Raw genomic sequence first — 16336 nt, 5'->3', positions numbered from 1 at the left:
ATTAAATTTGAAAGCTCTGTTGACTAGCAATAGAAGCATACCAGCTAGTGAGAAGATGTGAAGATTTAGATAGATTCTAGCAGCAATTGTAAATGAAAAATGCCATTGTCAAATGTCAAAATGTCAAAAAAAAAAAAAAAAAGGAAACAAAACATGCCAGCATAAAATTGCAGATAGAACTTCTAAAGAATGCGAGTCAGTCCCTTTAAGGAATTGCTAATCTGAAGTTAAAAGAAATTAAATAAACCAGATATTGTTGAATCACTGCTGTTTTTTGAGAAGTTACCAGTTCATTTGCTATAGTTATACTGCTGAGCTAAAAGACAGTTCAATAAATCAACTCAGGCTTGATGGATTCCACAAACCATTGCAGTGAGTGCGTGGAAGAGGAAAGAAATCTCTTAGTATTCCCTCTTTGACAAAAGGGTATGCAAAGAGCCTGAATGGATGAATGGTTGATTAATTTTGGCAGAAATTTTCTTGACAGCCAGAAATGTGCTTTTGCGTTACCATGTTTGCATGGGAATTATTTTGTAAAGTATGAATTATTACATATAAGCTTACACCTGAGACTCAGCTGGCTAAAACAGACAGCTCCTGGTCAGTATATATGTGGTTGTGATGTTTCTTAGGTTTTAATTCATCACTCTGGCAAGTCAGCCTTTTGCTTGTTACCACTTGCTAATCAGTCAACAGTGAAATCAAATATTGTACGTGATTAAATGAACCTTGTAACGGAAGTGGAAGGTTGTATCTTTTCCAGGTTTTTAAAATTGATTTACAAGCTATGGAAAAATCAGATGGAAGTTCTTAACCTAGGATCAGAAAGCAGAATAATATAAAGGAGAATAAAAAACTGTATCATATTCTATGTCCACATGGCCTGTTGATTAGTACAGCATAAAAATAGTGTTTCTTTTTCTCCTCTGAGTTTCTGAGGTAAATAATACATTAGATTGTATATACGATACTGTACTTTCGTATAGATATTTTTCCTTTTCATTTTGCAAATTTTTTTTGCATATTTTGTACAGGTGATATTTGCTTATAAATGTGGTGCATAAGCAGGTGCCTGGATTCCTTTACTTTTAGACTTTGAATACTTATACCTATGGTTTCAAAATAAGAGATTTTCCTTTCTATGCAGTTTGCCCCAGAAAAATATGTACATATTCAGCCTTTAGAATGGCCTGGAGGGAGTACATTTTAACACAGTGCAAGGACATTTCCCTGTAGTTCCCTACTGGCAGCAAAAGTTGTATAGTTAGTATTTCAAGTTTTCTAGTTTGTCCCTTTAATTATTTTACAGAGGCAGAGTTTTAAAGACACTTTTGAAAAAGGAGAGGTGGCATTTAAGCATTTAAATTTGAAAATCATATCTGTATGTTTAGGTCTATTTTGTAGTTTTAACAACTCCAAACTACTTATGCTTCAACTGCAAAAAATGCTGAAAAATGGCAGCTTTCTCTTTATCAGTCACAATTTTCTTATTACAGAAAACAGCCATTTAACAGTGAGAGAAATTACAAGTGCTTTGAATTTCTTCTCTTGAAGAAGGAAATAAATAAGAGCTTTCACTTTTATCTCACTAGACTAGATTAGATGATGAGGATCCCTTCTTGGATTTCTGTGCTGCTGCAAAACCTTTTTTCTTCTGGATTTTGCAGTTGCAGCTGTCCGATATTGTCATGTTGTTCCAGTGCACACCACAACAGTACGCACACCATTACCTGTGTTTGTTCATGTCTTTAGGCTACGCGCTTAATGTTTGTCTCATGCAGTAGCAGCATCGCCTTAGCGGGACTTCATCTCCATCCCTCCTGATCTGTTACATTCTTTGAGTGTACGTGCACAGACCCCACTGACACCAGGGAGCATTTTTTAGTCTTGTGTTTCAGGCAGTTAGTTGTACACCTCAGGGGAGGCTGTCTTGCTTGTGGGTAAGGAATTGTGTTCCTTCAGGTGCGTGGCAGTGATAGCTGCTAAAGGCAGATATTCCAGCCAAATGGACTATTATGATATCCTTATGTTACATGGATGTCATGTCTCTTATGATACATGGAGATGCTGTAGCACAGCTGCTAAACTGAAAGCTGGTTCAGCCAGCTCTGAAAATGTGGAATAATGGAACTGAAGTTTGGCTGTTTACCTAACCAACTTTTTTTTCTTTTTCATTTTATGAATGAATCAAGACTTTCCAGTCATTCCTGTAATAGTGTGCTGTGCTAAATACATATAAAACATGAACATTCTTATAAGATCTAGTTAAACGGAGACAATGGACAAGCCTGGATTTGAATACACAGAATTTGTACTTGTATCAAGTGCAAGTAAAACTTGTGTAGCTGTAATCTCAATTACTGAACAGTGCATCATTGATAAGACAGTCATAAAATGTACCAGTGCAGTAGAAAAGGACTGTTTCCAGTGTGAAACTGGCTAAACGCAACATCATTGAACAAAGTACAGTAATTAATTTTATTGTAGATCAATCCTTCTTTCTTCTTAGCTTTTTTTTTTTTTAGTTATTCTACATTTAATGAAAATTATAGACTATAAAAACCTGTAGTAAGGGGAGTGAGATCAGTGCTAAACAGGCATTCATCACTTCGTTCTAGACGCAGTGTTTCTCCATGCTGTAGAATTTCCTGTTTAAATTTCCTGCTCAGTTAAACTCGGTATGACTGGGGTCTCTGTATAGCAGGGTAGCACAAGCTCTCAGGTGCCCATTCTCCTGCTTTTTGGTGTAGGATTTAATATGTATTTCCAAGTAGCAGAGCTGCTATTTGGTAGACTGAAATGCACTACAGAAAAATGCAATCTTTCCTTACAGAAAAGATGGTAAATTTTGTTTAGAGCATTTTCACCAGTGGTGTTGATACAAAAAAGAGGTAAAATAGTGGACATATTTGTCCATGTTTCTAGAATCTTATAAACACTGTACTGTTCATACTGCTTTTTTGCCTTTTAGTGACCTTACCTGAAAACTTACCAAAAATTCTGTCCTTTTTTTTCCTTTTTTTTTCTTTCTTTTTTTTTTTTTTAAAGGAGGAGGCTTCTAGTAATTAGCTGGATTTACAGCAAATGGCACACAGACTGTTAGCTCTGCGTGTGTGCTATAACATTGGTGTTTACCCTATTATATTGTAATTTAAGTATGTCACAAAGTTTTATCAGTGATCACACAGAAATAAACTGGAAGAGAAGTACTGACCATGACATATTAAGAGAACACCTTGTGAAGCAGTATGTATCGACTTCTGTATTGTGATAATTGCTTTGTGAAAATTGTAATGGGATACAGTGATATTGCTCATTTATATTTTGTGATGGTTGGGTATTTTTAGCAAATGAGTTGTCAGCAGAAAGGCTTCATTAGACCCATCAGGGTATCTGCCCATGAATAACGAATCCCAAACTGTACTGACAGTTTCCTTGAGCCAAAATGATGGAGCACCTCTGACAAAAGCCATATTGTGCTCTCCATGTGAGGAGTGTGAAGAACAAAAGAGGCAGTTTGTTCTTAATTTAGTCAGGTTAATATTTACACAGTTAGCTTAGAAGAATCAGAAGTGTGTGTAATGTACATTTGCAGTGATCACTTGGGTAATTGGCTATTGGCTTCATGAATCAGTGTTGCTAGAGAAGTTACAAATTTTCTTTGGATATTTCTTGGAGATTTTGCTTCTTTTGAAGGATCATCCATGTTTGTACTCATGATAACTATTCAATTGAAAAATAGATTCCTGTAAGAAAATTGAGTTTCAAAGAAAGAAGTTTCACAACTACAGCCTAAGTAAAATGGTGTTTCTCAACAGAAATACACAATAACTGAACAAGTCACATTCAAAAATGCTTCAAAAGTCTGTGGATTTCTTAAACTTTTTCATTCTGTTTACTCAAATAATAAAAAAATAGTCATTTCAGAATGTTCACCATATTGTTGTGTTGTAGCACTGTAGGAACTATTTATATGCATTAGACAAAAAAAAAAAGCACAATTTTATTACAAATGCTAGGACACTAAGTTTCTCCAGTATCCGTATTGCTGTTAACTAGGCATTTGCATATTTAACAGTGTTTACAAAATATATTTACTACTGGATTCTATTTATTTGAAGTATATTACATTTGAATATATTACAGTCCTTTTTTATGTTATAGGTTATTTAGAGGGCATTACAACAACTAATAATGCTTGCATATGCTGTTTACCTGCTCTACACTATGCAAATATTAATTAAGATTTAAACCAGCACATGCTAATAAAGTAAGGAAAAGTAGCATTAGAATGAATAGCTGACTGACCTTTGTCATGGTGTGGCTATATCTCAGTCTATTTCCTGCTATGCTAATTCATCAACAGCATGTTTTACTGTGCTTGTAACGAATTTGGGATGTAGCAGCCTAACTGTTGAAATGATTAGCAATTTTTTCATTTCTGAAGGAAATGTTTTCATTTCTGTTAGCATTTACAATACATGCAACATTCTGGTTCTTTACTTGGGTTAGCAAATTTCTGGAAGAGTCCGTATGCCTACCAAGTCTTTCAGTGTATAGTCCTTGGTAATTTTTAAGAGTTTCTTGTTTGCAACTGTCTCTGTTTATTTGAATGTTTGAATGTTTGTGAAGGGAGTATCTGAATTGTGTGGCTGGTATTAGTTTAAAGAGTAGACTTTATGGATGTTTTGGAGGGGGGTGGAATTCAACTAAGCTTTAGAAAAAAATCGATTCCTTTAATTAATAATATTTATTAACATTAATAAAATTACCTTTGCTTATCTTAAAATTAATAATGAATTTTATGTTTTGATTAATAGTCCGATTGATAAAAAAAATATGGGATAGAGTCATGATGCTATAAGACATATAATCTCATCTTGCTTTTATTCAATAGTTTGGTCAACAGCATTTTTCAGCGAATTTACTCTTTGACTTATTCTTTTAATGAGGTCTGTTTGCATTGTGTTTCATTTCTGAATGCACTTAGTGAAATAACAACTTAGAAGAAACATTTTTTGTAGATTATTAAAATGATTGTTTATGGAGAAAATTCGGTAAGTCAAGGTGTCAGATATTATTTGAATATTAATTGTTGCTTAGTAGTAGTAATGTGAGAAGCTTGTGTCTTATTCCTCATGGCACAGAATGGATGGTGTTTTGGGTTTTATACTGTGCTGAATAATAATGTTTTTGTTGAAAAGTTTTCTCATTTGACAGGCTACAAGGTAAAGTAATAAATAGGATGTGATCAGCATCATTTTGCTTGACTTGGGCTGTGTTCTGACATGCCTTAATGACTTCCTCAATGTTATGGTTGTTTGGATGTCACTGTAAAACATCTCTTGCCCTCTTGCACTTTCAAATCCTCAAATAATGTGCATATTTTCTTTAAAGATACTTTCTTTCAATGTGGTGTATGGTGCTGGCACACCTAAACCCATTCCTACACTGCTCTAAACAGTCTGTCATCAGTTGACAGTGTTTTGCACCAAGAGGTGCTGATCCCAGTAAGAAAGGCATGCAGATTCTGTAAGATCTCTTTTAAAATTCTGTTTATTAGAGCTAACATTATAAGGAGAAAACACTGTAGATAATATTACATCCCATTAGGTGGTGGGAAACCTGAGGAGCGTAGCACAGAATAAGCCTGCAATCCATGCACAGCATGCTGGTTACAACCTGTTTCTGGAAGGAATTTCCACTTTTTGGTCATTTTAGCTATTACAGGATTTTCTTACAACTCCATTTGCCATTTCTGCTGTGAAAGAGAAAGGATGTTTGTATGAGGACTTGTTGCATGTTTAGATGAAGGCAAGAACGCACAGGTGACGTAATTGGTAGTACCAAGTGGATGCTGCCTGCAGGCTTCTCTGCTACAGTTAGCTGGCAAAGTTTATTCTGCATCTGAGGGATATGTGTAGCACAAGAGAGCCCAAAGGCCAAGCTGGATGTGAAGCACAGAGGAAAAAACGTGTAGAACATAACTTATCTCCTTCTGCAACTTGAATCCAATGGAGAGGGACAGGTCGCCTGCCAAGAGTTCATCTGGCTGCTTCTCTCAGTCATCAACATGCTAAGAACCTCAGGAAGAAAAAATACACACTCTGAAAAGTCTGAGTGCATGGAAGAAATGGAGAGAACCTCAAGTAGCTGGATCAGATAATTACATAGGTAGTACAGACGCATTATTGTTTATGTTAACGTGGCCCAGTGTGAAGCTCTCTGTTCCAGTTGCTCCATCAGGGATACATACTGGGCAGCTTCCCTGGTTACTGCAGCAGGCTACGGGATCACCTGCTGCTGTACCAATTCCTCAGTGTTGCTCTTGATTGTATGACGTAAGTTAGCAAAAAAACAAGGCACAAGGCAAATTCATATTTTAGCACTTTCAGGGACTTTGCTCTTCCCATCTACATCTTTAGTTTGTGCTCTAACTGGTAGAACCAACCTTCCATTGTCTGGCATTTGATGCTTGCTGTGCATTTACCTTGTTGTGGTAACCATTCCCTCCCATGTATAGCTGCTAGCATGTGAACGTTGTATCTTATTCTGTTCTATTCATAGTCTTGGTCTATGATGCCCTCATGATCCTTGGCTTTAAACTCTAGAAATATACCTCTGATCGCCCTGCGTGCACATAATTGACTCTCTAGTTGGCCGTGATGGTGACAGGGGCATTTTCCCTGCCATGTATGCAGGGTAAGAGGTACTTCCCTCAAAATACTGCAGAAAGTGGGATTTTTTGGCACTCTCCAGCCTACCACTTTGTGAGTACTGAATGCGGGCTGAGATGACGGCAGATACTATCTCAGTCAATGTCATTTCATGAGGCTTCCAATTCAGTCATGTGATTTTAACAGAAAATTTCTAATTCCTTGCATTTTCAGCTGATACAAGCAGCGTAGAAGATGAAAGATCATGAGGCCTGAAGCTGGACATTTTTTAAAATGATCATTTATTTATTTTATATACAGCCATAAAACATCTTTGACTGGTCCTTATTTGATGTTGAACCTTATTTTCCGTAGTTCCTCACCATAACCCCCTATTCAGATTTCATATCTGAATGTCCACCAATAAACTGACAGCTGACTTTTGTTTGTGCATTAATCTGTGTGAATTTCACATAAAACTCATTTTTAGCTGCTGTGCAGACATCGAAGTGGAACTTCATCTCTAATCTCAGAAAATAATCTACTTCCAAAGCATTTGACAAACAAGGTGGTTTTTTTTGTTTTGAATTTAACTTAGAAGGAGGGAGACACATTTTGTGGACACATTTGAGTAGATTAATAAATAGTATTTGTATATATGTAACCAAAACAGTAATTTATCAGGTAGGAGACAGATGCAGGGGAATAACATGCCAATCTGCATATACAGTTGTGTTGTGTTCATGATGAACTGCTGTTTATTCAGGGCCAGTGTAGCTTGGCAGCATCAGGAGAACTATTAGCTAGAAGGTGACAAAAATTATCTCAAATACAAATAGCAGAAATGTAAAGGAGAAAATAAAACTTCTAAGACTTTGTTCACTGGCAGTGAACAGAACTGAGGACTGAAGAGAGACATTTATACTTTGGGGATTATGTCCCCGAATGAGAAAGAGGGATGTATGGTTTGTGTTGCAAAATCTGGATAATTCAACACTGGGGCTAGTCCAACTACATGACAAATGCAGGGTTTACCTTCTGTCTATTTTGTGTAAGGTGTGTGTGAAAATAACTATTTTTCTTCTACACAAAGAGATTTTAAAACTAGTTTGCTTTACTCTGTCCTTATTCCTGGGGGTTATTGTTTAGAAGAATTCAAAGAGCACAGAATTCAAAGAGCAACAATACAGGAATCTAAAAGAATAATCCATAGTAAAATTGTATAGAGTCATCTAACATCATAATGGATACATAGAAAGGGCTACAAAATTAAGTTAGCACATACAATTAACTCTTACTGACTTTGCACCTCAGTACTATTATTTTAACATGTTTCATTTTACATTAAATACTGACATGACAAATTTTATATTTTTTTAAAATTTTCCTGGCAAAAAAAAAGGGGTTTTTATTTGAGAAATAGCAGTAGCCCGATACTTTTAAGCAACCTTCTGAAAGCAAATAGCAGGAACAAGTAAGAATCCTGTTTCAGCAGCAAATCCTGTTTCAAGAAGGCAAAACCTACATTTAGTATTTTAGCATTCTGCAGAAAGACAAATCTGTTACTGTGCTGCGAGAGTGGTTCTTGACTTTTTAAACATATAGCTGTTTTGACAAATGGAATGGAATTCTGTTGCCATTTACAGACACTGATGCTTTATTAACGTTTCTGGCTATTTTCACTACAGATTTGAATGGGAAAAGCAAAGAAAAGATGCTGACATCTCTTTTAATTTCTTAATATATTTCAGGACTGCATGTTACACAGGAGTCTCATTGGTGATCTGAAAGCATTTGTGGATAAATATGGGTTTGATGTCCTTGTCGTTTTGGCCAACTGTTTGTCCGATGCGAAGCAAACAAAACGACAAATAGCAGTCTACTCGGAAAACTTAGAGCTAGGCAATCAAGTAAGTACCTGGAAAAATAATCCAATAATGTCTTTTCTGCAAAAAAAGTGTTTTTTTAAAGTAGCGTATACTAAGGTGTTGAATAATTAAGTGAGGTCAGAAAGTACTAAGAGTTGGCTGGCAACCAAGCAGCTGTTTGGAATGACTGCTTTATTTATATGATGCAAAATGAAAGACTGTTGTAATTATGATTGTTTCAGACCAGCCTAATAGGAAGAGTGTATGGTTACAACAAATACAGAAAGAGACAAGATTTTTCAATTTAGCTAAAACAGAATGGGATTTTTTTTTTACTAGTTTTGGCTTGATTTCATGTTGTGATCTACACAAGTGAGTCTCTGGCAGTGAGCAACAAGCAAACACATTGTAAATGGTAATGAACGGAACTTGTCTATGTGTATGTTATCGCTAAAAAATTTAAGCTCTTAAAGGAAGCCAGATTATTACTAGGATGTTCATTTGTCCAAAGCCAGGCTCTGTCCATTTTGTTTTACTGTATTTGTCCCTAAATGGACAAAATAACCTCAGTGGGAACTATTGCTTTCAAGGTCAATTTAAATATATTTATTTTATAAATCAAATTATCCCATTCTAGAAATACTTTTCTCATGTATCCTTACATATTTTACTGAGATTTCTTCAGGCAACAACTAAACATTTGTTTGGATTTTCTTTTACTAATGAAAAGTGAACTTGAAAGTCAAATGGCATAATTTCAAGTATATATTCTGACCGATCATGCAACACATATTTTGTATGGATCTATTTTAATACTTTGGCTATTCAGAGATTGTAATAAGACTGTTACAGTAAAGTGGCCAAGAAACATATTCATGGGAACAGATAGATATGGCTGTGTTACATGGTGAGGTGGTCAGTATGTGCCCTTATGCCCATGATTGCAATGGATTTTGTAACATCCTATTTTTCAACAGATTTGCTGTGAATTAGAAGAATGTCAGAATCCTTGTTTGGAGCTGGATCCTCTTGAATGTGGATGTGACCAAATTCTAATTTATCATCAAGAAAATTCTTCAGTGACCTGCGATCAAGTTTTTCTTCTAATTAAGGAAGTTATAAATAGAAGGCAACCAGAAATGGTATCTAACAGCAGAACTTCTTCTACTGAAGCTGTAGCTGGAAGTGCTCCACTTTCACAAGGATCTTCTGGTATTATGGAGTTGTATGGTTCTGATGTAGAACCACAGCCCAGTTCTGCCAATTTTATAGAAAATCCTCAAGATCTAAATGGATCTATGCAAGCTCACGTTGATGTTAATGTAGATCTTGTGAGTCCAGACAGTGGATTGGCTACCATTAGAAGCAGCCGATCTTCCAAGGAGAGTTCTGTTTTCCTTAGTGATGATAGCCCTGTTGCAGAAGGTGCTGCTTCCCATCACAGTCTTCTGCCTGGCTTTGATTCCTATAGCCCTATTCCTGAAGGAGCAATAGCTGAAGAACAAAAACCTCAATCTAGAGACAATAGTGATAACTTTGATCTTTTCAATTTTGATCTAGCACCCGTGGTTACAGCTCCATCCGAGTCATCTTCTCGTTCTGTTGATTGTTCCCCAGCAGATGACTATTTCCTTAATAGCGATTCATCAGAAGGACAACAACTCACCATCCAGAAGGAACTTGATGAGGCAAACCTATTAGAAAATGATACAGCAGATTACTCATCTGACTTACTTATGACAACAAATGATGAAGACAATTTAGCTGAATTTGATGACAATCCAGGAGAAATATATGAGAAGACTTCAAGTTTGATCGATTTAGTTGAAGGTGATTCTTCTTCACCAGAAATGGTGAAATCTGCTGATTCAAGAATTCCACCAACTCCTATGAACAGTCTTGTAGAAACTTCACCTTTAGATAATGGGCAGCCTTTATTTTTCCCACAAGATGTCATTAAAAAAATTAATGAAATAGATGGCACAAATTACTCTCAGTCTCGTGTTAGATATGGGAGCTGGTTGGATGGCTTTGATATAGAGTCCAGAAATGCTGATACATGGAGTTCAAGTGAGCAGGAATCTGTATTTCAGAGCCCTGTCTTATGGAAAGATTGTAAAGAAAGTCCCTTGCTACGAGAACATACTGATAGAAGAGCCTCAGATTCTGTATTCCTCCAAAAAGAGCCAAAGCAAATGGAATACATGAGAGGAGGTCTGTGGGATAATCAGTTTAAACATGCTAACTGGGACCATGAGAATCAAGAGAAAAACAGCGAACATTCACATTTGCAAACTGCTTCTTTACAGGAGACAAAGCATGAGCCGGAGAGCTTTACTGACCTGTGGAAGGTCAGTCAGCCGACAACTATGGTATCAGATGCATGGTGTAGTGGTGAAGGGAAAGGCAGTCAGCTAGCTGGAGACTCTTATGAAGTCTGGACTAAGTTTGATGCAGAAGATATTGCTAGATCCTCAGAAAATGTATGGAAGATGCCCAGACTGGATAGACAAAAGAAATCAGTGAATATTTCTGAGGAATGGGTCGTATCAAAAACTAGTTTATCAGATTCTTCAGAAATCACAGCAGACAATGAGACTGAAAATCCACCTATCCAGGTTTCTCCAGAAGCCTGGGATAAGGAAGGATATTATTCAATAGAAGAATACGGAAAATCTGAAAATACAAATTCTATTTTCAACAATATGCAAAACAATTCCAAGCCGCGAACAGAAGAAGAAACTGTATTTGGTGACCTTAAACATAGACCAAAACCATTTGAAAATATAGAGACCTGGAATATGTATGATAAAAACATCAGGAAAGAAGTAACAGAAGTAGTGGTACCATGGGAGGATACCTTCTTATATAAACACTCAAATCTTAGCTCATCAAACATAGGTGAAGATTTAGTTGTTTCTCCACCAGACACTAATTATTCAACATCTGATTCATACGTATCACCTACATATGTGGAAGATGAAAGAGAAAATGAGGACAAATATTTTAATGAAGAAACAGTTATTGATAAATTGATAAACACAAATTTGGCTGAGCCAAAAGTACTTGAGAAAGCAAATAAGGAACCATTATCTCCTAGAAAGATGCCTTTTTCAAGTGGTGGAAACACAGACATCTGGAACACTCCCCTAAATAATGTCACCCAGTTACAAAAAATAAATTCTGAAATTACTGCTCTTTCTCCCTCTGTTAAACCTTTCCTTAATTCAGAAAAAACACCTAATCAATGTTTTTCAAATGAGAAAGATACCAGTGAAAGTAGTTTTTCTGCATCTGAAAACGGAAGAATAACACCAGTGTACAAGCAAACAGTGAATGACTTATCACCACCACAGAATGAATTAAATACTAGACAGACTGCAGCTGAAAGTGTAGAAACAGTGAGCAGCGTTCCTGTAGAAGACACAGACACATCTACACCAACTTCAGACACTGGTAATGATTTTGATCTGAAAATATGTGACTTAGGGAGTGAGGAACTTAGCAAGAAGGCAGCACAAAACACTGCTGATGTTGATGAGAAGCTGGAGAGTCAGGATTCAGCCCAGCAGCTGAACTCATGGAGTTTACAGGCTGAGCAGGGTTGTGAGGAAGCCTGGGACAATGCCATTGTCATCTCTCAGGAAGAAAAAAAGGAACTTAAGAGAACAGATGAGACAAGTGGACAGCAAATGATTGGTGACATTTGTAATAAACCGGTGCAAGAGGACAGTGAATCTTCATGTAATGCAGATTTGGAAGAAAACAGGTCAACAACTGAAGTTCCCAGCTCCCCAGAAAAAATGAGGAATAGTGTTAGTTTGGAAGCATTAGTCACAGAGAATGAGCCATTTTCCAATCAAAGTAATCCAGTTAATCAGGAGGAGAGGAAAGACTTGTCACAGGATAATGTAGAATCTTCTTCAAGTGCTTCTGAGGACAGCAGAAATTATGAATCTTTTGATGACTCCAGACCGCAGAATTACAATTATAGTGAAACATCACAGCTGCTTTCTGAGAAAGCTGAAAAGGAGACTACAGTGATAGAGGATGCAACAAGTCCTGAGATAGAAAGTGTCTCTGAAAGTTCTGATAAGGGTAGTGATAATACTGAAAATAGTTCTTCTAAAATGCCCAGAAGCTCTGGCATCTGGAATGACTCTGTAAAGAGTGGTTGTCACCTAGCCACATCAATTCCTTTCATGAATGAACCACAAGAAATGCTGGAAGAAGTGAAAGAGGGCTTACATGAACTGGTTCCTAACCCTCTAGACATGTGTAATTCTGAGTTAGTGTCTTTCAAAAATATCTCAGAACTGAGCAGGACTCATGAAAAGTCTTTCATAGATGAATTTAAGAAGAGTCTTTCTTCTGAATATGTCAGCATTCCTGACATTACAGATATGTCTGTGGTGGAAAATTCATTTTCACATGAAATAGATTCTGGGAGAAGTGAAAACTCTGAAAATTTAGAATCTGCTAACAGTCTTTGTGGAGAGCCACGTGTAATGCTTACTGACAGTTTTCCCCAAACTGCCTGGAATTCTCAGCCATGTGAAGATTTGCAATCTCCTGGAACAAGTCCTGATGCAAGTGAAGTCCTTGAAATGGCAAACACCACAAGTAGCATTTCAAAGGATATACAGATCAAAAGTTATTTGGAGGAAGATACTGTGTGGAGTGATTCAATAAATGATTATGCGCACTCAAGTGGAACAAGTCCTGATTTAAGTGATGCATCTGTGAATGTGTGGGGAGACCTTCCAGTTGCCAGTCATCACAAAAATAGGGATCTGTGGGATATTAAAAATAATAAAAATCTTCAAGATGCTTGTAAAATTAATGAATTTGGGAATGAATGTGGAGAAGGATTTGAAATAAGTACTGAACAGAACAAAGTTCCTAAAAGTTTAGATTTTTGGAATGCACATGTAGATGACGATACTGTATCTTCTTCATCAAGTCCTGACATAAATGAGGATTCAGAGAATTCAGAGGCATATCTAGAAGTGATTCCTAAAGATTCCACGTATGAACATAAACAGCATAAAGCATCTGAAATTGGAGAGGATTATGATCAATCCAATACAACAAGTCCTGAAGCAAATGAAGACAATTCTGGTGCAAAAACTAAGGTGGGAGAGGAGGTCGAGGTAGGCATCTTCAGTGAAAATACTGAAACAGTTAAAGCTGGGAAAGTACTGCAAGAGAATTTGACTATAATGGAGCATAATGAGACTTCTGAATATTTAGGTCACTATGAAACACTTCAGAAGAAAGCTCAAGTTAGTATTTTCAGTGAAAAAACAGGTATCAGAGAAGACTCATATTTGTATCAAATGAATGAAGATAGTACACCGACTTTTGCTGTTGATGATAAAGAAGAGTATTCTTCAAAAGCTGCAGGTATGTGGAGTATGTCTTTGGAAGCTGATTTAAGAACTGATCAAAAATCCGCAGTGGGAGAATATGGTTTGTGGAATTCACAGCCTTCTGAAGAAAAGCAAGTGGAAGATCAGTGTTCTGTTTCAAGTCAGTCTGCAACAAACCAGTTAACAAATACTAAGGAGGACTCCTGGAGATCACCTTCACAGGATGAAGAACTAACAGAAGCACATTTCACAAATGCAAGTAAGGATGGAAATCAGCCTCTCTCCCTGTACTGTGACGAAAAAGAAAATGAAAGGCTGGTACATCCTATGAATATTCCTGGTAGTCCAGTAAATCAAGACACTGTGCAGTTCAAACAATTTGATCCTTTCATGCTAGATAAAGAAGAAATGGTCTTGAAAGAGCAGTTGTTTCCTGCAAATGAGAAAAATCAACTGACTCCACAGAATCATTTTTCAGATGAGGAACAAGATATGCCAAATACATCAGTTCAAGACATCACTGTACTGGATCTACCAAAAGACAATGAGGGAAATGCAAGTCTCCTTCCTCAGGAACAACAGCAGGACACTTGTGAAAGATTAGAAGTGCACAATTCCCTACCAGGGGCTTTCACTGTAGAAGACTTATCTTTCGAAATGACAGAGAAGTCAAGTCCAGGGTGGAGTTTATTAGTTTCCCAAACTGCACTTATCCCAGATATTTTGCAGGATAACACACAAGAAAGTAATCAGCCGTTTTCAGTGGAGCCTGACCTGTGGACTAATGCTGAGCAGATTGTCACTTTGAAATCAGACGGTAAAAATCCTGATATATTACGTCACTGTGACCAAGACAATAGTTCAGAGGCATCAAGCAGTCCTGACGTGTGCCAGGAGTATGAAGCTGAGCATGCCTCTATCCCATCTTCTCAGACAGGGATGGAGCCAGAAGACAGTCAGCCAATTTCCTCATGGTCACATATGAGTAAAGAGGCAGATTTTGATTCAAAGTCCCAGTTAGTAATTCAGAATGTAGAGACAAAGTCTGAAAGTGGTAGCCCCCAGGACTATGATCAGGCAAAGACCAATGAGTCCTATCAGCTAATCTCTTCTAATACTCAGAATCCTCCTGAATTTGCAGTTTTGGAAGAGCATGGTCTAGAAAATAAATTTGTTACTGACCCAGCTGGGTTGGCTGAAATTACCAAAGAAGTTTTAGAAGTGACATCCTTAGATCTGAAAGACGCATCCCATGAAAGTTTTACTCTTGCGAGACATCAAGGAACACCAACTGATACAGCGCAAATGGCAACCTCCCAAACACATTTGGTTCCCGTGGATTTCACTCTACCTGATAGAGCAGAACAAAACTTAAAAGAAACTAGTGCCTTGGCTGAAGTTGGAAAATATTGCGATATTGACCATTCAGCAATAACTGGTAATGAGCTAGACATGTCAGAAGAACGTATGGATGAATCTGAGATGGGAGTAGAACATAACATCAGGAGCACATCAGTGACTGATGTCCTGGGAAGTACACGTGGTGGAATGAACATACTGGCAGTAGTAGGCAGTGAAGCAGCAGAAGGGGAATCGGAGCATAAACAGATATTCTTTCCCAAATCCTTTCAGCCTAGTGGTAATGAAGGCTGTGAATCTGATTCAGAAAATCAACTGTTTGATGACGTAGCGAAAGAATCAGAAGATGTAATTGAAAATTATGGTCCTGTGTACAAGGAAATGCCCAGTGAGCAATCACCAGTGGTGCCTACTCCACCATCCTATGTGTCTTTTGATGCTGAATCCTCTGGCAGCAGAGACTGTGCAAAGGATGAGCTCTTGTTACAGCAGCTGTTTTGTGACAGTGTTTCTTTGGAAAAACCTTTACCACTGCCAACTCCTTCGGAAGGTGTAGAAGTCATCCTAATGACCAAAGACAGCAGCATTAAAGATCAGGTGTCTGACACATCCACAGAGTGCCTTCACGAAAATCACACATCAATACCTTCACTCTCTGTGTCTGAAGTAACTGTAAGAGCTTCTGAGATTTCGATAGGAAAATCTGAAGCAGAAACAACTGATGTCGACTCACCGCCAGGTGGAGATAAAACATCACCTGATGGTAAGAAAACCTGCTTTCCAGAGGAAGTTCATAGGACAAAGAAAAAAAAGGAAATGTCTGGAGTATTACTGCTGAATGATGAGGCTTTGAGTTAAGTGTGAAGTTTGTGTGTCTCCCTGATGTACAAAACTCTGTACTTTGGGTGACCTCTAGCATCACCCTTCTAGACAGATCTAGAGCTTTCAAACATAGAAGTAAGAACATTATTTCTGTTGTTTTTACAAGGCCTAGCATATGGGACACTGAATCATTTCTCCCTTAGGAATGATTACAGTGTTAATGTATAATCTTTAACAATAATAATGGTTATGATGTTGT

General features: G+C 37.2%; 1 protein-coding gene across 1 annotated transcript in view; it reads left to right on the top strand.

Moving 5' to 3' along the window:
- Nucleotides 1-16336, top strand: part of PRUNE2 (prune homolog 2 with BCH domain) — a 107461-nt gene that overhangs the window by 42434 nt on the left and 48691 nt on the right. The window contains exons 9-10 of the mRNA XM_086771346.1: nucleotides 8408-8566; nucleotides 9502-16018. Coding sequence (XP_086627472.1) covers nucleotides 8408-8566; nucleotides 9502-16018 — 6676 coding nt within the window. The remainder of the gene's footprint in view (nucleotides 1-8407; nucleotides 8567-9501; nucleotides 16019-16336) is intronic.

This window comes from Chlamydotis macqueenii, chromosome Z (genome assembly GCF_036417535.1).
Source record: "Chlamydotis macqueenii isolate bChlMac1 chromosome Z, bChlMac1.mat, whole genome shotgun sequence".
Classification (NCBI taxonomy): domain Eukaryota; kingdom Metazoa; phylum Chordata; class Aves; order Otidiformes; family Otididae; genus Chlamydotis; species Chlamydotis macqueenii.
The sequence above is the reverse complement of the archived record's forward strand: the minus strand, read 5'-3'. Positions and strand labels throughout refer to the sequence as shown.